The sequence below is a fragment of the Camelus ferus genome, chromosome 21, assembly GCF_009834535.1.
Source record: "Camelus ferus isolate YT-003-E chromosome 21, BCGSAC_Cfer_1.0, whole genome shotgun sequence".
In the NCBI taxonomy this organism is placed as follows: domain Eukaryota; kingdom Metazoa; phylum Chordata; class Mammalia; order Artiodactyla; family Camelidae; genus Camelus; species Camelus ferus.
The window spans coordinates 18235465-18257182 of record NC_045716.1 but is presented as its reverse complement, the minus strand read 5'-3'; the positions used below and the strand labels follow the sequence as shown (position 1 = coordinate 18257182).

General features: G+C 43.1%; 1 protein-coding gene across 2 annotated transcripts; it reads left to right on the top strand.

Moving 5' to 3' along the window:
* Positions 1-841: 841 nt before the first annotated feature.
* Positions 842-20678, top strand: SLAMF7 (SLAM family member 7). 2 transcript variants are annotated; one of them, XM_032463905.1, is made up of 7 exons: positions 842-970; positions 7343-7675; positions 8970-9242; positions 9459-9572; positions 10478-10581; positions 12058-12120; positions 17333-20678. In XM_032463905.1, exons 1-7 carry the CDS (start codon positions 916-918, stop codon positions 17363-17365), a joined length of 975 nt encoding a protein of 324 aa, XP_032319796.1. In that variant the 5' UTR covers positions 842-915; the 3' UTR covers positions 17366-20678. The 2 variants fall into 2 exon arrangements, with proteins under 2 accessions (XP_032319796.1, XP_006174052.1); XM_006173990.3 differs by lacking the exon at positions 17333-20678 and adding an exon at positions 12914-13831.
* Positions 20679-21718: the final 1040 nt, after the last annotated feature.

Below are 21718 nucleotides of genomic sequence, written 5' to 3'. Positions count from 1 at the left end.
ACCTACAGATTGGCTAGGAAAGTAAAACAGAAGAACAACAACAAAAAGAAAAAGAAAAAGAAAAACAGAAGAAACAAGAAGCAAACAAACAATAAAATAGCAGGCTTAAGCTGTATCAATAATTATGTTATATAAATCAGTGCAACAGAATAATCCAGAATAACCCCAGGATATATCCACACAAGTATGATCAACTGATTTTTGACAAAGGTGTAAAAGCAATAATGAATCAGCTACACCAAGTCAAATGGTGCTGAAACAATTGGACAACCACATATTAAAGATACAAAGCTCTTGTGGAATAAATGTATTACAAATATCTTCTCCCACTAGGTGGCTTGCCTTTTTACTCTTATAATGGTTTCCTTTGATTAAAAGAATGTCTTAATTTTCCTGTCAGATACTCTAAGCCTTCGTTTTCTCATCTGTAAAATAGGAAATATGACAGTACCTCACTCGCAGGGTTGTTTTGAGGACTAAATAAAAGAATGCAGGTTACTCCCGGTACTTAGCAAACCTCAATAGATAGTATCATTATCCCCAGTGCCACTCTTTCATTCCCCATATAATCATCTACTTCCTTCCATGTTTCCTGTTCTGAATCTCTGAAATGTCATCTGGTATACCAGAAAAAATTTGCTCACGTGGCCTTGATTAATTCCTAGCCTCTCTGAGACTGTGATTCCTCGTTTGTAGAATGAAAGTTCTACATCTTTATTATCTGATTCATTTTTTCCTTCACCTATTGAATATATACTACATGTAAGAGTGAGCATAGAGAACTGAGCTGACTCATTCTTATCTGTCAAGTTCATAACTCCTCCCCTCCTATCTTTAAATATCCAGCAGGCGAAGAGCTTTGAGCACCACAAGAGGGAAGTGGGTTTATTTTCTAACTGACATCCAGAGAGAAATATGCTTGGTTTCCCGGCAGGTTTCGTCGTAATCTTCCTTCTCTGCCAGCTCACAGGTAAGCCCAGCCACACCCTGTGTTCTCCTGACTGCCTACCCCATCCCTCCAAGCTCCTGGGTCTGCTCTGTGCCTCTGGCTCGACTCAGGAGGATCTGCCCCCTCATCTAATATTGTTTTTTATGTTCTGTGATCTCTGAATCAGAGTGCAGGAAGAAACTGGAGGGAGAGAAGAAGGAGCAACTTTGGGGATTGACTATCTTTCTGAATGTCCCAGGGAAGGAAGGGCTGAAAGAAGTGGCATTGGGTATTATTAGGAACACCTGTGTTCTGAACTGAATTCTGCCATAAATTAAAGAATGACATCTTCCCTGGACCTCAACCCCCCCTCATTTTGAGAGTAACTTTAAAAGCAAATTGAGATGGTACAGGTGTATATTTATTTACTTATAAATATATATTTAAAATATTTTTATTTATATATAACATTTATAAATATATTTTATGTTGTATATTTATAGAAATATATTTATAAATACATTTTAAATATATTTAGAGAAATATTTTTAAATGATTTGCATTAACAATCATATAGATGGCAGAAAACATTTGAAATTTGCTCTCTTAACCCAAGCCATCCAATAAGTCTCTACTTAGAAAGCTAGTTCACATTGTAGGTACTTTGTGTTTAATGCCACGAAGGACTGAGGACTTTTCTGTACCTGTCATAGGTATTCTAGTCTTTGAAGGTTTTACTGTCCTCAGGGCTCTCAGAAAGAACCAGAAGCCCCATGAGTTAGGAATATCTCTCTGATCGTCAAACTCATGAGGGTACCACCACGAGGTCTCCCTCTGATGACTTGGTGTAGCTGATTCATTTATGTGTGCCCCCGACTTGCCTGAAGAGACCTCCCCAAGCCCACATTGTGAGCCAGGGCTCCCAATTCTTTCCTTCCTGCCCTCTGGCCTCATGAAGGTTTCAGTATCAGCAGAGTCTAACCCTTGAGTTTTTTAGAAGTGTGCATTTTTAGCAAGCACCTGGTTCTAAGCAAATGGCTCTAAAACAGACCTTCACTTTAAAAATTACTCTCTGAACGGAAATGGTGATCAGAACTTGGGGTAGGTGGTGTAGGGGGGTAGCCGGCAGGACTTTTCAAAACCCAGGTGCCCACTTGAAACCTGACAAGTGTGTGCCCTGCTCCAAGAGTCTGTGACAGCATGTGTGTATACCTTCCATAGTTGAAAAGAGTCTAAGATTGTCCTAGAACCTCCAGTGGGCAGGACAGTGGAAGAAGTGCTGGCCCTGGACAAGGATTCCTTGGGTTTGACTTAGTAGCTCTATTACTGTGGGTCAGTTTCTCAACCTGTGAACCTCGGTCTGTACAAGTATGTAAATGAAATCTAAGCTGCAGAATTATTGTCATGTTTTAAATGAGATAGCAAATGCAAAACAATATAATAATAATAAACATGTATTAAGCTCCTATTACATCCAAGGCATTTTTCATACAATTGCCTCACAAGCCTGTAAAATAGATATTATTATCCTTGAAACTTAGCCTCCAAGAGGTCAAGTGTCTTAGGCAAGATTATACAGCTATTAAGATGTAGAGCAGAGATTGAATTTCCAAAGCTAGTGCTCATTTCATGACACCAAACAAACTGCCTGACATTGTACCATCAGGAAAAGTGCTCAGTAAGTGTGTATTTGAGCTGAATCTTCTCCAGGAATTCCTTTCCTCTTGATACATGAGGCCAAGGTAGGCGCTGGAAAGAAGAGCAGGTCACTCCATTTTCAGGATGTGGATGCACCAACCAGGAACCACCCTGGACAAGTTCAGAGGGGCCAAGGAGCAGCTCTTGTAGCCTCAGTAATCTCATCTGGAAAATGGGCACAATTTATGATGATGATGATGATATGATGCAATCGTGTTGAGGAGACAATTAATAAAAGGAAAACAGAAAAAGTGTGTGAGAAGGTATTGGAAATGAGTTGAAAAGGACCAGAAGAGACAAGAAGGAAGGAGTGGAAGATGAGTGAGAGGCAGAGTGATAAAAACTTGAATGTGAATGTTGCAGGTTACAGTTGGAGAGCTGGCAAAAGCATATGGTGAATTGGGATGTTTGTCAGCCTCTGTTCCATGTACATCTTACATGGCACTGATTTTCATTGCTCTTTCCAGGTACATTGGTTAAGAGGAAGCTAGGTAAAGAGTATTCGTTTCCAAAATCATTCTTTTTTAAGCAGTGGTTTCCTTTTATAAAAAGAAATCTTACACAGAAACAAAGACGTAAATGACTCTAATACACAGAATTAAAGCCTCCTTGATGGAGGAGGTTGTTCAATAGCCTCCACTCCTTCCCCCACCCCATAGACTTCCCTCTACACTCCCCAGAAATAGACTGAGGCACTGCCACAGACCTCAAGTTTAGCAGGGTATACAGCTTGGGAAATCCTGCCTTTGGAGCCCTCATTCTTAATCTTGATCTTCCACTGATTTGGGACACATCACTATAACCCTCTGAGCATCCGTCTCCTCATCTGTAAAATGGGGTTGAACTGAGTAGTCCCTAAAATTACTCCCAGCTTAGAGATGTTCTGGTCCTTGGTCTCCATGATGAGAGTACCAAGCATGACACACTGGTGCATTCTGATGGAGGCACTGAGTACTGGGAGAGGAGCTCAGGGACTGGGCTGGCAAGCAGGAGGTGAGCTTCACACTCTCCCTTATGCTGAAGTCTGCCTCCCAGGTCACCATCACTTGGTTCTGGCTATACTGATGATGTCTCTTCCTCCTAATGTGGCTCTCTTCTTCCACTTAACTCTTAAGCCTTGGGGGGAGAAGGTGACAGCCCAAAGGAAAGGCAGGTGGCAAAGGGGAGGAGCTGTTGCTCCTTCCTGTTATGAAGAGCACCTTAGGGCTGACTCTCCTGATGTCAAAAATATCTGAGCCTTGGCCAGAGCATAAGGCAAAGCGTGTCCTGTGCCAGATCCCGCCACCTCCAAAGGTAGGTTGGTGGGAATGCTCACTGTAGGAGATCTCCCCCAACATGGTGATTGGGTGATGGGACATACTCTTTTGCTGTGAATTAGCCAGTGACTGGTATATAGGCATTAGGGCCCAGATCATCTTCTCTAAATCTTACCTTGCTGAAAAGCCATCCAAAGAGGTTTTGGGAAATCTCACTTTTAGCCATCCTTGAAGAAATGAGACCAGAAACTGGGAAGCTTTCTCAAGGCCTCTTATAACTCTACTGCTTGTCCTTCCCTCCCATGGTTCAGACTTCTCTGTACTTCTCAAAATGTTTTCAAATCTGTATGAACCCTCCATCCTTCCCAAAATCCTAGCAAATAAGGGTTGTTGTTTTCCTCTTATGAGAGGTGAGAACACTGAAACTCAAAGTGGTCATGGGAGGTGTAGTGGAAAGAACACTTCTAGAGGAGTCTGAGGAACCAACCAGCTTCTCATTTCACTCCTGCCACTTCCCAGTTTGGGGCCTTAGGAAAGTCACTCGCATCTTGGAGCCCCAATCTCCTCATCTATAAAGTGGAGCTTAACCTCTATCACCTAGAGTTGCTTTGAAGATTAAGAAAGGTAATGCCCATGAAACTAGTTTATGAACTACAGAGTGATACCAAGTGTTTGTTGCTGGAGTTATTATTACAGTGGAATGAGAAGAGAACCCAGGTCTCTTGACCCCCAGTTAGGCCAGAGCTCTAACTTTCTTACACAGCTCCATGCTCCCTGGAAGAGGAGGCCATCTACTCCTTTTCCTGGGTGAGACCCCAGACCCGATCACCAGGCGATCTGGAATCTAATGCCAGTAGATCTGTCATCCAATAGCTCGCAGCAAAACGGTAAAAGTCTAATCACCACCCAGGAAAGTATCTCCTTCTGGGGAATTTAAAGGGGAAAATGAAGTGACAGTCGTGGTGGAATTCTAGGGGGCAGGTGTGAGAAAGAGCTGAAGACCTCCTCGGGGAAGGGCTTTGAACGAGGCACTACGGGTTTTAAACACGAGCTAGGTGGACAAAGAGAAGGATTAACACAAACAAAAGCATAAGGTAGAAGGCAAACTGGGGGTCAGCCGAGGGAGGAGGCCTGGCTGCTGGTCGGTAGTAAATGGGTGGCAGTCCAAGACTTCATAATTCCTCACATCATCATGCGGTCATCCTGGCCTCGGAGCAAAACCCTGGACTTCTGTCAGATACAATCCACCCGGGAGGTGTGATACCCCCGAACTGATTACTATGCCACTGGGAAGGTTACCACTGGAGCTGGATGCCTGTCAGTCTTACCCACTTGGCTGCTACAAAATGAGGAATGAGTGAAATGGATGCAGAGGAGGCAAGTTGTAACACTCACCACACTGATCCACGTGGGAGGTACATGAGTCTCATGGGGCCCCATCCTCCCAAGTCTTGTAGACAGGTGCTAGTAGCCAGCCATCCTCTAGAGTCTTCTGACCACACAGATCATGTTACGTTTCCTCATTGTGTGTTCCCTAAGTATCTGTCCCTTCCCCTTTCATAACACCTGTTGTTACTTACTGAATGACTCCCAGCTCCATAAATGCAAGGATCATGACTCTTTTGCTCCCCAGTTATATCCTCAGCTCCTTAACAGTGCCTGGAACAACAATGGAACTAAACAAATTCTTGTTAAAGGAAGGAATGAGTGAATGAGAAAAGCAAGACCTACCTGGACATGCTAAAACTCTATAGGGCCACGCACAGCAGGTGGAGAAGCCATCAGAGAAAGGGGAGCTTCAGTTCAGTCTTAGCAGCTGAGAGAAGTCTCTTGTTTCTGGATCCCTTTTCACAGTCAACTGAGAAGAGAAAACAAAATTGGTTAGGACTCACCAGCCCAGCCCCCTATCCTCAGAGTTCACATTTAGGGGATGGCATGGAGATGCTTTCTTCTTTCATGACCCTTCTCCTCACCCTGAAGATACAATTAAGATAGAACAATATCCTCTATCTAGGTTCATGTCAGCAATTTACAGTGTCATCCTCCAATAATATTCTAACATGGAACAATGAATTTGGAGACATTGTCTTACATCTCCAAACAATTCTCACTTCTTGAAATTTACCCTGAGAAGATAGCACCACATATGCAAAGGTGTGAGAAGAGCAATTAATTACTCACGGCTTAAATGCATGCACACATGCTACAAACTCTAAAGGCACATCCTTGTAGTTTTTCACCTCCTCGACTTAAACATCTCCCCAAAACCTCATGTGAAAATGAAATTACTCAAAGGTGACCTAAATCCAAGAATTGCACTTAACTTGGGGGCAAGTGATATCTAATCTTGATTTGACTGCAAAATATTCACCCTTTCCATCTTATCGCTGTAGTAAAAGGATGAATACATTAATTGATCAATCATAAGTTCAAAATAAGATTGATTTTGTTGGTAATATTTACTGGGACTATTTTGACACTCTATGGCATGAACAAAGAGCGACAAAAAGCCATCTGCCTTAGTATTAGAGAAGCAGGGAGGGCAGCTTTTTGAAAAATCAGCTTACTTAACAAGATGATTCAATAAAGGCTTGAGTGATCCAAAGTATATATGCACTGCCTGATAAATTACAGGGGGAAAAATGTTCGAAAACTGGATTCAGCTCTTAAAGGCATTCACACAGGGAGAGAAACCAGTGCTTTTAGAGATAAATTTATCAAAAGAAAGTTGTCAAGTCAAGATCCTAGACCAGTAATCAAGGGACTAGGTCAACATTTGGTAGTGTCAGATTCTCTCACTCTGGGGCATTGGTTGAGCAACTCATTCTTGAGGGAAGGTCACCAAAGGACATGAATGGGAAATTGGGATTCCATGAGGCCCCAGGACTTCAGAGTTGACACCTGAGCCCTTGAGAGAACTGAGGGAGGGGAGTTAGGGAGAGGGCTGGAGCTGGTACAAATGCCAGGTGACCTTCAAATTAAGCCATAGTAGAAAGAGTCCAGGCTCCAGAGCTGGAATGACATTGGGTTAAATCCTCAAATCATCACCTACTTTGTGCCCTTGGATAAGTGACTTAGGTTTTTTTGAATCTCAGTTTTTTCTTCAAATCATAAGTTAACAAACTCTTACTGTCAAGAGCCAGATACTAAATATTTTAGGCTTTGAAGGCAATGTGATCTATGTCACAACTACTCAACTCAACTTTTGTAGTGGAATAGCAGCCATCAACAACATGTAGAGGAAAACATGGCTGTGTTCCAACAAAACTTCATTTTCAGAAACAGGTGGCAGGCTAGGTTTGACCCATGGGTTGTAAGTTGCTGATCCCTGTGTAAAAAGATCAAAGTTCCTAAATTTCAGGATTGCTTTAAGTGTCAGGCATAATCTTTACAATAAATGTTTGGCACAGAATAAGGTGGCAAGGACTCAGGTTGATTTTATGGTTCTCCATGTCTGCAGGGCCAGCAGCCTCTGGAGCCGTGAAGAAGCTGGTTGGTGCCCTTGGAGGGTCTGTGACTTTCCCTCTGAATTTCTCAGTAGATTCGATTGACAGCATTGTCTGGATCTTCAACACAACCACTCTCATCACCATTGCACCAAAAATGGCAGACGAAAATGCCCTTATCATAGTCACCCAACAACGTAACAAGGAAAGGGTGGATTTCCCAAATGGAAACTACTCCCTGAAGCTCAGCAAACTGAAGAAGAATGACTCAGGTGCCTACCGTGCAGAGATACACAGCTCATCCATCCAGAGTCCCCTCACCCAGGACTATGAGTTACGTGTCTATGGTAAGCAAAGTCAGTTGCAAAAGTGGATGATTGCCTTCGTAAAGTGATGACCTCCCTGATATTGGAGCTGTTCAAACAAAGGCTGCATAAACACTTGGCAAGAATGTGGAAGAAGGAACTCCTACACGGAAGAAGTAGATGTCACTGATCCCTCAGGCCCCTCTTACTCAGAGATTCTGTGAGAGGGACTGTGGTGCAGCAGATGGGTGTTATGGGAAGTGAAATCACACAAGTCAAATGTTGACTTCTCTACTTACTAGCTGCACCACCGTAGCCAAGTTACTTATTCTCTTTGAAATTTAGTTTCCATATATGCAATGGGGAGGAAAGTGATACTTATCTTAGAAAGATTATCAGGTATAAACATCAATCACACCTCTCCCCCTACAGATTTTAACTAATTGAGAAACAGACACAAGAATCAGAAGGAAGATAAAGTCATCAGCTTTATTTTTTCTGGTAAAGCTAGATAAAAGAAATGCTATCCCCCAAGTCTAGACCTTGGAGCCTATGCAGAGACAATGAACTTATGAAACAATTGCCCAGCTACAATAGTGTCTCACTCCCTGAGCTGCAGACACCAGGAGATATCAGGGATGCCAGGAGATGAGCCTGCAGGTTTGCCTGTAGGAGGCAGGCCATGTTATCTTGATGCAAGAGTGTCTTCCATATAAACATAGCTGAAAAGAACGGAAGACATGCATTCTGTGGCTGAGGGTAGGGGAAATAAAGGGTAAACCACATTTTTACAGCAATCTTGACAGCCCAAACTCACAAATAGAGAAATGTAGGTGATAAATGGCAGACTCTCACCATTTCAACAATGAAACAATTGCTAAACCTCTGAGAGAAAGGAGTGAGCACAGTAGAGAGGGAGACCAGAAGTGTTGCTCCAATACTGTTCTCTCCAGGAGAGTAAAGTGAGGCTCTTCAAGGAAGCCTGAGGACAGGGGACTAGGAAGCCTCCAAAAAAGATAAACCCAGGTAACATCTAAAATGCATTTAACACAGTGCTTGCCGTATGCCTGTGCTTAGTAAATGGCGGCTTATTCTTGTTGCATTGTAATTCTTTCTATTACTATTATTGTTGCTGTTTTATAACTGTGGTCAAGCAGACCTAGATAGTTCTCTTCTAGGTCTTTCAGAGAAGAATTATCATTCTGCTCTGAACTGCTGCTTCCTCTCCACTCTGTAGCACACATGGAGATTCAGGTCCAAGATTTACAAGAATAATTCAATAAAGGGAGGGATATGGCCTAGTTCCTACACTTTGTTGTCTGTTTCTCTTTTACAGAGCAACTGTCAAAGCCAAAAGTCACCATAGATCTGCAGAACAGTACAAATGGCACCTGTATAACCAATCTGACATGCTCCATGGAACAGGGAGGAGAAGATGTAACTTACAGCTGGAAGTCCCTGGGGCAGACAACCAATGAGTCCCACAGTGGCTCCGTCCTTCCCATATCCTGGAGGGGGGAGAAAAGGGACATGACCTTCATCTGCATGGCCAGGAACCCAATCAGCAGCAACTCTTCAACCCCTATCTTTGCGTGGAAGCTCTGTGAAGGTGACTGTCTCTCCTCCCTCTCCAGGAACCTCTGGTCTCAGGACCTATATATTCTTCAGCTCCTAGTCCCCATAGGAACAAGACCTTTGTGAAAATTGGAAGCCCCTGTCAAGTCGCCACACTGGGAGGAAGGGTACAGTTACTCTAAAACTTGGGTCATTTTCCATGGCTGACTCTCCTCCCTTCCCTGTACCTCCACCCATTCTCTCTTTAAAGGTGCTGCTGGTGGCCTGGCTTCCTCCGTGATCTTCAGCCTCCTGTTGTTTTTCATCCCGCTCTGTTCCCTTGCACTGATGCTGATTATTTTGATCTTACGAAGAGAAAGAAAAGGTAGAGCATGTACTATTTTTGTCTTCATCTTCATTCATGTATTTTCTCCCTCATTCATTCAACAAGCCTACACTGGACTTTGTGCCATGCTTGGTGCTAGGCACTAAGAATACAGAAGTGAAGAAGCCATAGTGTCTGTCCTACAGGACTGCTTAGTTCTGGAGTGAAGGGAATACTTGAGCCCTTAACTTCTCTCCTGAGGCCATGGTCCCTGTTCCCTTTCCAGTGCCTTCCCTTCTCCTTCCCCCAGAGGGGCTTACTGGTGTAGTCCTCCTGCTGCCATAGGCCCCAGACTGTTGACTCTGTTTCCCTGAACTAGAAGGCCATGGCTTCCAATTCTGAGGTCCCCTAGACCAGCACCCTCCAATCTGTCCATCCCTGTCACAGCCCCCAACCAACCCCAGTTCTCTCCATTGGATCAACTCCAGAGACTCCTTTTTACTCCCTACCTCAGTCTAGACAGATTCCTCCTGGAGAAGCCTTTCTCTGCCTCTCTCCATGCTGTACTCCATGCTCTCTGTACCTAAACCTTGCTGATTTGTATTCTCAGGTTCCCCCTGGTACTGTCCATGCAGGGTGTTGGGAAGGAATCTAAACTTTTGGGTGGGTATGAAATGCAAACTTTGAGATATTCCCTCCCTCTTGGAAACGCTACAAAAGTACTTCTGACCTCCCCTGTGTCCTCTTTTGACTGCCTTGGTTCAAAGATTAGGAAATGAAGTGATGAGGGTGAACAGTTCATCTGGGGTTTTTCTTGGGTTTAGCACTGAAAGTCCCATGTCCCAAAACCTTTTAGTTACAGGGAAATCAAGATAGTCGGTTAAGTGAGTCATGGGATGGTGGGCCAGTTGGGGTGGTGAGTGGAAGGAGGGGCCAGGTGTGATTCTCTCCCAACTTGGTTTCAGAGTTCATTGAAGAGAAAAGGGAAATAGACCCTCGTCTGGAAATTCTTAACTACTACCCACCTTCTGGAGAGACCTTGGAGTATGACACAATCCCTGATCTTAATGTGAGTTCTTTCCCATCTTTTCTGGAGCCTGATCCTCCTCTCTGAGGCCCTCTTTGTTTAGCTTGAGATGCTTCCATGGATTTGAACAACATGGGAAATGAAAATGTATAACCCTTGAAACCCAGTGCCCCTGTGCCGCCCCCAAGTCTTTATAGATTCTTTCATGTGCGGGAGTTGGTGGCCTCCAGAGCACCTGGTTCTGACCCAGCCAGGAATGCTCACAGTGTGATCTGTGTAATCACTTCTTTCCCTTCCACAGTTCACAAAGGCCACTCAACAGATTAATTTCCTTTTGCATAGGATAGCAGATAGAGAAGTGTGACTTTGATGTGCTGTTTGAGTTATGATGTCAGAAGACTGGCTTTAGAGATGTCTTTTCCTCTGCGATAATTCAAGGAATGATCAGGAGCAGGCTCAGAGGACCCATGGTGCCTCTGGACCCACAATCAAGGCTTCCCAAGTGGGGGTCATCAGGCTGAAATGAATGCAAACAAGGTTAATTCAAAGAAAACTCTTTGAAAAGAAAATCATAAGAATAAGGTTTAAAGAAATCCAAATAACAAGAGACAATTTGGAGATATGAACTAGGTAGACAACTTCAAAAGTTCGCCCGGGAACAATAATCACAGCCCAGGCTAGACTCGCCCTGGCTAGACTCGCCCCTTGGGAGTCACAGTGACCTTTTCCACATTGGCCAGTTTAATGAAGAAATAAAAACACTTTCAAGCCTCAAAAATCTTAATTTTACCCCAGCCTTCAGTGTCTCCTGATCACGATGCATCTTCCTACACTTATCCACAACTTTTCAAAGAGGAAACACTGCACTTTCTCTTCGAAGTTGGTGTCCTGGGAGCTCCTTCCTTCCTCACAGGGGAGACCACTCTGTGTTCCACTCAGCCTGACTTCTGTCGAAATTGGTCACTTTATCGCCATCCTCTTCCCTTGCTCAAGATCCATCCCCTAGAGACCACAGGACTGTCCTGAATGTTCAGGAATAAACTTCACCAACCCAGGATGTTTTTCTCTAGCCTGGAAGGAGCTTTTGTTATTGCCATCCCTGTTGGTTTATTCTGTTTTGTCCCTTTAGTCATCCTTTCTGATTTGCTCCACCAGCTCTTTTGACTGATGGAAAAGTTTATGTGCAGCATTAGCAATATTACTTCAAATTATCTTTTCATCAGCTTAGGAGGCTCATAACTCATGGGGCTTGTATATCTTATATATTTATTAAGTAATATAAACAGCACAGCTTAAAAATAATGCTTCTTGGAAAAAAGTCATCAATAATTATAACAGTCATCAGTGAAAACAGCACTTCCTACCATCCATTCCAGCTCCAGAACCCCCTCCTCCCTCTTACCACCTCCTCCCACCTCCGCTTTCCCTTTTCTGGATTCTGGGTGTCTTTTCGGCCTTGTCTATGTAACCCATGGAGTAGGTAATTACTTCTTTTGTTTGTTTGTTTGTTTTTAATAGAATACTATTCCAGAGGAAAATCCAGTAAATTCAATTTATTCCACTGTGCAAATATCCACAAAGGTAAGAAGCTTTAGAGCTGAACTTCATTTTAGTTGTTCCATCCTTTTCCCTGGTTCAAGCTTAGCTTAGAATTTCTTGGGCCCCAGTGATCTCATATTCCCTGATACTAAAAGGTACTCCAGGATGTCCCATTCCCTTTGCTTAGGGTTACACAAGTATATGGTGACTAGAAGAGATGTGTTTTAGGAGTTGAATAAGGGTGATGTGGAACAAATAGAGTAGGTGAGAGGTTCCAGGTAGGAATGATAGGGAAAGTCAGCAGGATCCTGACTAAGGGCATGGGTGGGTAGAAAGGCCATGGCTTAGGCTGTTCCCGGGAGGGGAGGGGTGGCTGGGGCCACCAGTAAACTAAAGGCAAGAGAGTGTTCCTCTTTTTTCCCATGGTCTGGCTATGCTACATCTGGTTTCTACTGTTCCCCAGTCAAACTACTTATATATTGAGATTTTAAAGCTTATTCCTTCACAGATCATGCTTGGCAGAAGCAGGGATACCTCCTGTCTCCTCTCCCAAACAGATCAGAAAAATTAGGATGGGTAAAGCAGTTTGCTTAGTTGGTTTGGGCAGATTATTGAGAGGAAAGTTCAGTTCATTAAGCATTCAACACGGTAAATGTAGGTTAGCTTTAAGGAATGGTTTTCCTAAAGTTGAAGTGATTAAACAGAGGGAACGAGCACAGCAAGAGGTTTGGGTTGGTACCCTCTGCAATAAAGAATGTCTGGGATGGTGGGGTCTCCTGAGTTGGGGGATACAGAGCCCTGCTCCAGCATTCCGCATCCTTATGTCGCCTAACAGATGGAGAAACCTTACTCACTACCAAAGTCACCAGATACACCGAAGCTATTTACTTATGAGAATGCCATCTAAACAGCCATGTGCTCCCTCATGTCTTGCCCCAAAAAGGATGCTCAGAAAAAGTCACTGACTTGACCAGATTCATCAAAGAAGAATGAAGAAGGCTGACATCCTTCCAGAGTAAGCTATCTTTTATGCTCCTTCAGATTTGAGTTCCTAATTCTACTCACTGCCTCAAACCCTGGATCCCTCCCTGGAAATGTGGTTGTGAATCCATCAGCCAACCCCAAGCCAGGAGCTTAGAAGCGGCTCTGTTGAAATGCAAACTCAATTTCATATATATGAATGACAGCTCCCACGCCAGGGCTTGGAGATGAGGAATATCCAAGGGTCTGGTTGCCAAGAGGGCAAGAACTTCAGAGCGGCTGACATTGCCAGAAGCAGAAGACAGCAGTCAGAAATGGATTTATTTACTGACTCATCAGCTATGTGCCTGGCACTGTGCAGAGCTCACAGTGATTTGGGTCAGACGTGCTCTTTGCCTTCCTGAAATTGGTCTTCCATGAACTGCTTCCATAGGAAGTGGCAGCAGGCCTGACCACAGAGTCCTGACACCCAGGGGGTCAGGTGTGGATCCACAGGACTTGAGAGACAAAGTGCACAAGGACAGAGAAGCCAGGTAGAAGACTGGGTTTGGCTGACTGGAAAGGTAGAAGTGTGCCTGGCTCTCGCTTCATTTACACTTTGTGCTGCAAGGGAGAAGCCCAGGCCTTAGGGCTGTACAGGAGCTCATCTTGTGAAGGAAAAGCTGGGCTGGACTAACAAGATAACTCACAAGTCTAAGGATGTGAAAGAAAAGTTGGGCTGGGCTAACAAGATAACTCACAAATCTAAGTATCGGAATACTGATCTGAGTTCTGCTGGACTAACTCGTAAATCTAAGTTAATTAGTGTTGGTTTGCTGTTCATGTTTTTTGCTAGCCAGCTGGGTTTTCAAAGAGATATATCTGGCTTTGGAATGTTGGTTTGCTGCCTCCCCGCCTCCACTTTTGTGATAATGATGCTGCTAAAGCTGTTCCATGCCTATTGGCCGAATACCCCAAACTTGTACTTTACCCTATAAAACCTCATGCGCATGTCTTGGAGATGCTCAGAGCTTCGGAGCAGAAGCCCCTCTGAGCCCGCTGGCGTAATACATCTCAGTACTCCAACCCTCCGAGTGGTGCTTGTTTCTTGGCTGGCCTGTCGTTTCCATAACAATCTCAATGGAGGAACTGCACCTGAAGACACGTTTCCCATATATTAGAGGAGACAGAGTCAGGGGGTGGTCACTTGCAAACCTTTAAAGTTGTTTAATTCATTCAACAAATATTTATTTGGAACCCCCGCAAGGTCAGTCTAGCAAATGACAGACGTGACCTCTGCCCCTGTAAAGCTCACTCTTTTAATGAAATGAAAAGCACATGGAGGGAGAGGGTTGCTTTTCATGTGTTCTTGGACACAGACCTTGAATGCTAACGTTGGGAAGGGACCTGAGGTTCCAGGTCTGAGGGTGCAAAGAATCTCCTTTACTCAAGGGAAAATGATCCATAGACTGGGGGAGCACAGAGCCTCACAGGCAGTGAAGAACTATTCCTGAGGGATTTGGGGCAAGAGTGTTTCAGAAGAGGCAACTCAGGGGGGAAGGGTATTGCTCAGTGGTTAGAGTACATGCTTAGCATGCATGAGGTCCTGGGTTCAAATCCCAGTACTCCCATTAAAACAACTAACTAAATAAACCTAATTACCTTCCCCACCAAAAAAAGAGGCAACTCAGAAATAGGACATGGCTGGGGGAGGATATAATTCAGTGGTAGAGCGCATGCTTAGCATGCGTGAGGTCCTGGGTTAAAAAGTAAATAAGTAAAAACAAACCTAATTATTCCCCCCACAAAAAAGAGAAGCAAGACATGATTGGCTGGGAGGTTGGGAATTTCCTATTTCCTTATCAAGCTGGCAGGTTCTGTTTTCTAGGGTAAGGTGAATTAGCTAAAGCTGAGTTGGAGGACTGTGACTGGTGGATGTTAGCTTCCTTGACAGGTATTTCCCATAAGTGCAGACTGACTGAGGTTTAGTATTTTTGTTTTGTTTTATTTTTTGCTGGAGGAGGTAATTCAGTTTACTTATTTACTTATTTATTTTAATGGAGGTACTGGGGATTGAACCCAGGACCTCATGCATGCTAGGCACTCACTCTACCCCTGAGCTATATTCCCTCCTCCATGAAGTTTAGGTTTTTGATGTGGGCCAGGCCACTGGGGCAGTCTCCATTGTGTGGGTCCCAGCATATGAATTATCAGAAATTAGGGGAAGAAATGTGTGCTAAAATGTGTGAAAAGGAGAAAGTATCTGCTCTGTGTGGTAAGGCCCACGTGGGAGATGAGCAGGCCCCCCGGCTGACAGCCCCGCTGAGCTTACAGCCAGCAGCCACACCAGCTGCGAGCCACGAGAGCAAGGCCATCTCGGACATTCCATCATTCTCAGCACCTCAGCCAACACCACATGAAGCAGGAGAACCACCTAGCCAGTCCACAGAATAGTGAGAAATAAAAAGTACTGTTTTAAGCTGAGACAGGGAGAGAGAGAGAAAGAGAGAGAGAGAGAGAGAAAGGGAGAGAGGAAATACCTGGGGAAAAAAAAGGCTTCATATATAAGATGGCCAATATAAGAGATAATAAGCCTTTATTGACTGAAACAAACGCTCAGCCTAAACGTTGAGAGTTATGTTTTATTTGGCAGGAGGACTCGAGCCGGGATGACAGCCTCTCAGATGGCTCTGAGGGGCTGCTCCAAAGAGGTAGGGGAGGAGCTAGGATATAGAGGAGCTTTACAACAAAGAGCAGGTAGTTGGAACAATAAAAGATTACTTGTTATCTAAAGAAAACCAGGCATCTCAAGTTAAAGAATTTAGTGCTTCTCTAGGTATGGGAGGAAGCAAACATTTGGGCTCATTGAATTCATTCCTTTGACAAGCACCTAGTTATCTAGGGCCAGTATCTTGTCCTTTCTTATTCTGAGTCCCCTCAGAGTGCACCACTGTGAGTGGCTGCAGAGGCTGGGCTGCAGGCTTGTCTTCACTGGGGGGAGGCAGGGCAGTGGCTGATGACTTGATGGCTTCACATTCTTTGTTTACTGATGTGGTTTGCAGTATTTTTTGTTCACACCTTCAAGAACAAAACTAAGCAGGAGGGGACCAAGAGAACAGCCTGAGACTGATTTGAGAGGGAACATGATGTGTAAGTAGAAGGAAGTCTCCTAGCTCTGAGGAACTTGGAGGAGGGCCCAGCTGGCCTCTATGGGGAGCCGTGCAGATGTAGGGGAGAAAAAATAATTTCCCTCTACCCTTCTAGTTTCTTGGCTGAGACCCTTGTCATAAAAAGATTAACAGAAGAAAAACAAACAGAAGTTTAATAACAGTATCTCCTGTATGTGTGTGAGATACCCAGGAAAACTGAATAAACCCCCTGGAAATGGTCCCTTCTGTCACCATCTCCATCTGTGGTGATGTGAACGAAAATACTACAATGTGAATGAAAAAAAATATATATATACATATATATATATATACTGGACTAAAAAGGACGTAGGGGTCTGAGGCTTTAAGGGCAAGTAAGATAATTCACAGGAAGATCAATAGAGTTAATGTTTGGTAAACAAATGTTTGCTGGGCCATCCAAAGATAATGGTCACAGAGAGAACTTTGATCAGACAGGCTCTGCTACATTCCTCCCTGTCTACCGCTACTACTGTTACCCTGAGGAGGGGTAAAAGGCCTCGGTTCTTCATCTTATCAGAGAGAAAAGCATTCAAAGTGAAAGCATTGTGTAAACAGAGAGTTTCATTAGTAGAGCACAAGTTAGTAGAGTCCACCTTCAAGAACTGAAGGTGGGCCAACCCAGGAGAGGAAATTGGCAGCTCCTCCTTGGTTTCTCCTGTCTTACATCCTGGCTTAGGGGCATTCTCATAACGGATTGATGGCTAAGGTCCTTTGAGTGCTTAGGCACACCCATCTCCTTTGTGCGTGCTCTTACCCGTGATGCACACAGAAAAGCCCACGGGAGGGGGCCCAAACCGCAACGCTAATTACATTATAAGGAGCATTGAGTTATGTTGAGTTGGGTCCTTCTCTCTACTGTGCAGCTGCAGTGTTCATTCTGACAGGCCTTTTTTGTTACTGGCTCTCATTTAGAAAAAGCAAAACTCTTTGAAGCCCCTTATCCTGAGAGCAGGTGTACTATTATCTTCTGGATTGTTCCCTCCCTTTTCCTCTCCCCTTACCCAGTGCTCGTTTCTATCTAACTGCCTAACACTAATACTTTATATAGTTATCTCTGGTGATAGCTTCTTCCCTAACAGGACTTCTATCTTAAAATCTTTTAGGCATTAAGGAAGAAGTCCAAAGATTCTTCCTGAGATGCTGAAGTTTGAAGCAGAGAAAAGGTTTATTCACAAGACTGCCGAATAAACAACAAATTTCATCTGTATAGCACAGGGAACTATATACAATATCTTGTAGTAACCTGTAATGAAAAAGAATATAAAAATGAATGTATGTGTATGTATGACTGAACTATTATGCTGCACACTAGAAATTGACACAACATTGTAAACTGACTGTACTTCAATTTTAAAAAAGTTTAAAAAAAAGAAAAACAAGATTGCTGAGCAAGGAGATGGGAGAACAAACCTCAAACCACCTCAAAGGCAAGGGGCTCAGGGTGTTTGTGGGATAAGGAAGCAGGGTGGTCTGAGGTGTGGGGAGCATGGGGAAAGGTGATTGGAAATAAGAAAAGGTGAGATAATCATTGTTCTGCACAAGCACAACTAAGCTATAGGCTTCTTCATGAAACTCATTCAGAAGATGGCTGTGTTAGGATGTTCTCAGGGTGGAGTTTTGGACCCTCTGACATCAAAAGGTCACCAAAAAGACACTCACGTATGCCCAGTTGGAGGGTCATGGTCATAACCAGTCTCAACTGGCTCAAGCTCCAACTAAACACAACTGACTCCAAGTTCCTGAAAAAACATCTTGGGCAAACATCACGCTGTTTTGGCTACATGACTCTTGGAAGGCATAAAAAAACAAACAAACAAACAACTAAAGCGAGCTTGATTAGTAAAGGCAGGTTACAAGTTTAGTGAATCTATCTGATGTTTACCCTGGTTACATTTTAAGCTCAAAGTAATCTATGTACCAGACAGGCACACCTTGGGATGGCCTGTTCTTAGCCCCATGACCGTGATGGAAAAAATACCAAAATTTTAAATTAAGTGCCTTGCCAAGTCAGACTGGAGATGAAGGAAAAAGGAAAAATTATTAAGAGTGATTCTGTCTTTAGTCAAAATGTTGGTACTTTGTTCTCTGAGCTACACAGCTCTCTTTCCTTCAGCCTCAAACCAGGTGGTCTTTAGGCAAGAGTGTGAGTCCCCCATTATTCTAACTGGAAAAAAACAAAAAACAACAACAAAAAAACACTAATTTACAGTATTTCCTAAACTGAGATCAAAGCCTCTCTGGGTGGGGGCTCAGGTATTTGACTGGCTCCACTGGAGAAAATGTGTCATTGAGATTCCACTAGCATTTTGCATCTGCCTGAGCCTCCCAACAACAGGTGAGTCTTCTAAGACTCCCCTGTCGCCCCACACATCCCCACCCCACAATCCTGTGGCTTTCATGTAAAGTAAACTTGCCCCATAGGTCTTCATGTGACTACTATGAGGCAAGCCAGTCTGGGGTACATATGTCCAGTTTACAGATGTTGACACTGAGGCGAAGAGAAAGTAGGAGACTTGCAACCAAAGCTAGCACAAAAGCAGTGTTCCTTCCACCACGCATTATCCACTGCAGACGATGAGGAAGATGGAGCCAAAGCCTGAGAGGGGCGGATCCCCCTCTTTCCAGCTGTAGAGGTAGGAAAGAACATAGCTCTGGAGACAGTCAGGCCTGGGGTTGAAAGCCCTAACTAGCAGAGTGACCCTCACCAAAGACTTGGGTTCCATGAGCCTTTATTTTCTTATCTCTAACACCCTTATAGGGCTTGCAATGTGAGGATTATATGAAACAAGTGTGAGTGCTTGTCCTGTAGTAGGAGATTCAAATATGGTACCTGATGCTGAGGGATGAAGACAGTACATTGCAAATGGTCAGCTTCCCAAAAGTCAACTCAGGATAAGATACAGAAGCAAATGGAGACTCAGCCCTTAAAAGAAAGGTGTCTAGTGTAGAGGAGAAAAAATGTTCCCTTTTCCCTTCTAGGTTCTTTGGCCAGTATAATGATTAGATCAACAGAAGACAGAGTAACAGGAGAAAAATTTAATTTTATACTATACATACAGGAGATCCATAAGAATATGAGACTCAAAAGCAATCAGGCAAGTAGACTTATATACCATCCTAAGCTAAAGAAAGAGATGTGGGTCTGGGACTTCAAATGGGTCGAAGGCAATTCACAGAAAGATGAGCAAATGTTTAGTTACCAGATGTTTGCCTTGCCATGCAGATAACTCTCTCAGATGAAAAAGTTCTCTAGTAATAGCTCTCTTTCTCGCCCATGCCCCATTTCTAAATTCTTTTAGGCAGTTTAGGGGGAGATAAAAAGCATTTCCTGAGTCAGTTGGGTCTTGGTTGCCTTGAGCTCAAAATAATCCACCTGCCAGAGTAGCACACTTGGTCCCCTTCACTGGTGAGAAATAATAAAGAAAACTGTTTAGGTGATACAAATCTTAATATTTCATGAAGTGTACAGTCTCCATTTGAAGAACTGCAAAATGGGCAGGAGACAGGAAGCTTTTTATAAGGTAAAGAATAAAGAACAAGGAAGGGGAAATTAGAAAATATCTGATTGGCTGGAGCCACATAGTCAGCCTTGTTTGGGGTGAGAAGACCCAGAGCTGGCTTGGTGTTTGGGGGAGTGGCTGACCGGGTACACTGCATTTCCGATCAGGCAGAGCATTTGCAGAGACATCAGTTACCTGAGTTTCAACTTGCTGACCTGACACCCTGGGCAGAAGTAGCTCCACCTTTGACCTAAAAATTTATTTCAACACTGGCTTCCAGCAAAGAGAGGCAGGAAGAGATGGGGAAGATGGGAATTCATCTCCCCTCCTGCCAAGTGTCAAAAGAAATTAAAAACAATGTTTCTTGAGCAAGATGGGACTGACAATCATCCTGTTTGAAAAAGGACTGTGAAGTTTACATACAGAAACATGCATTATTTTGCCATGTGTGAGAGTGAAGTTCTGGACCGAGGAGTCTGATCACAGGGAAAGGTTAACTGAATACAGGTATTAGGAATTATGGATGATAAAGCTAGAAAATGTGATGATGTGGAAGTGTAGCCAAATATGCTACCCCAAATTATGCCTCTTGAGCATAAAGATTATTTTGAGCTGATTATTTTTAAGAAATAGACACAGGAGAGGCTCTAAAAACTGAACAGAAGTTACCCTTTTATAAGGGACGTTCATATTTATAAAGGAAATCTCCACATCTAAGGGTGTCTCCTTCTCTGTACCAGAAAGAAAAGGAAGACTAAATCACAAGGAACTCTTAACAATGGAGAAGGCAGCGACTTAAGCTACATAAACACTTAACCTTTTTGTGCTTCTTCTGATTACCTCCCATAACTGACTCCCCCACTAAAACATCTTTCTTAAAGAATATGAAAATGAATATATGTATGTTCATGTATGACTAAAGCATTGTGCTGTACAACAGAAATTGACACAACATTGTAAACTGACTACAGTTCAATAAATACGTATATACAAAACAAAGAAATTGAAACATCATAAATTGACTATACTTCAATCTTTTAAAAAAGCAAATTAAAAAAACGAAAAACAAACAAACAAACAAACAAAACCCATCTTTCTTGTGTCTTTAGATGAAGATGGTATTTAAGGTTGTGTTAGGCCGTTTGGGGGATTTTTACTCAATTTTCCTGGGCCTCTCCCATGTATATGTGAGGTAAACATGTTATTAAACTTATGTTTGTATTTCTCTTGTTGATCTTTGATTACAGGGGAGGGTTTCAGTCACAGAACCAAAGGTAGAGTTTGGAATGTTCTTTTGCCTCCCCTACAGCATTACAAGTGAAAAAAGTAGAATGTGAATTTTAATATACTGCATGCCTATAACTGCATTTTTAAAATACTGCAAAAAAATTTTTTAGAAGTGTGGATGAAAAAAATTAATCAACAGCTGATCTAAGAAAGCAATGGAAAATTTCATTCAAGCCCACTTGAGGATTATAACCCATAAGACAGGCTTTCAGAAAGCTCTGAGGACTGTTCAGCCTGTTTTAGAGGTCGAAGCACAGTTATATAAGTTTTTGAGACAAACAGGCATAGGTCAACTGACGGATTGCTGACAGTTTACACAAACCAGGTTTATGTGTACAAAGCAAGTAGTGTGCCGTGGGTCATAGTGACACTTTTAGAAGATTAAGAAGGAAGGTTATCTCCTATGGAGTTGTGACACTTTATGAGATTAAGAAGAAATGTTATCCCTTATGGAGATCTGGTTATTGCAGATACACAATACACACTAAAAGGGAAGGAGGAGGCCCAAATGGGCAAAGAAAAATTTCACATTTAAAAAAATTTTTGTCATGTCATGAAATATGAATTTATTTCATCAGAAGGAAAAAAACATCAAAATATTAATACTGGGTTTTGGGGAGTGGGCAATAGGTGTTTTGGTTTTCTTGTATTCACTTTCTAAATGTTCTTTAATGCGAAAGCACATATTACAAAATGGAGTGG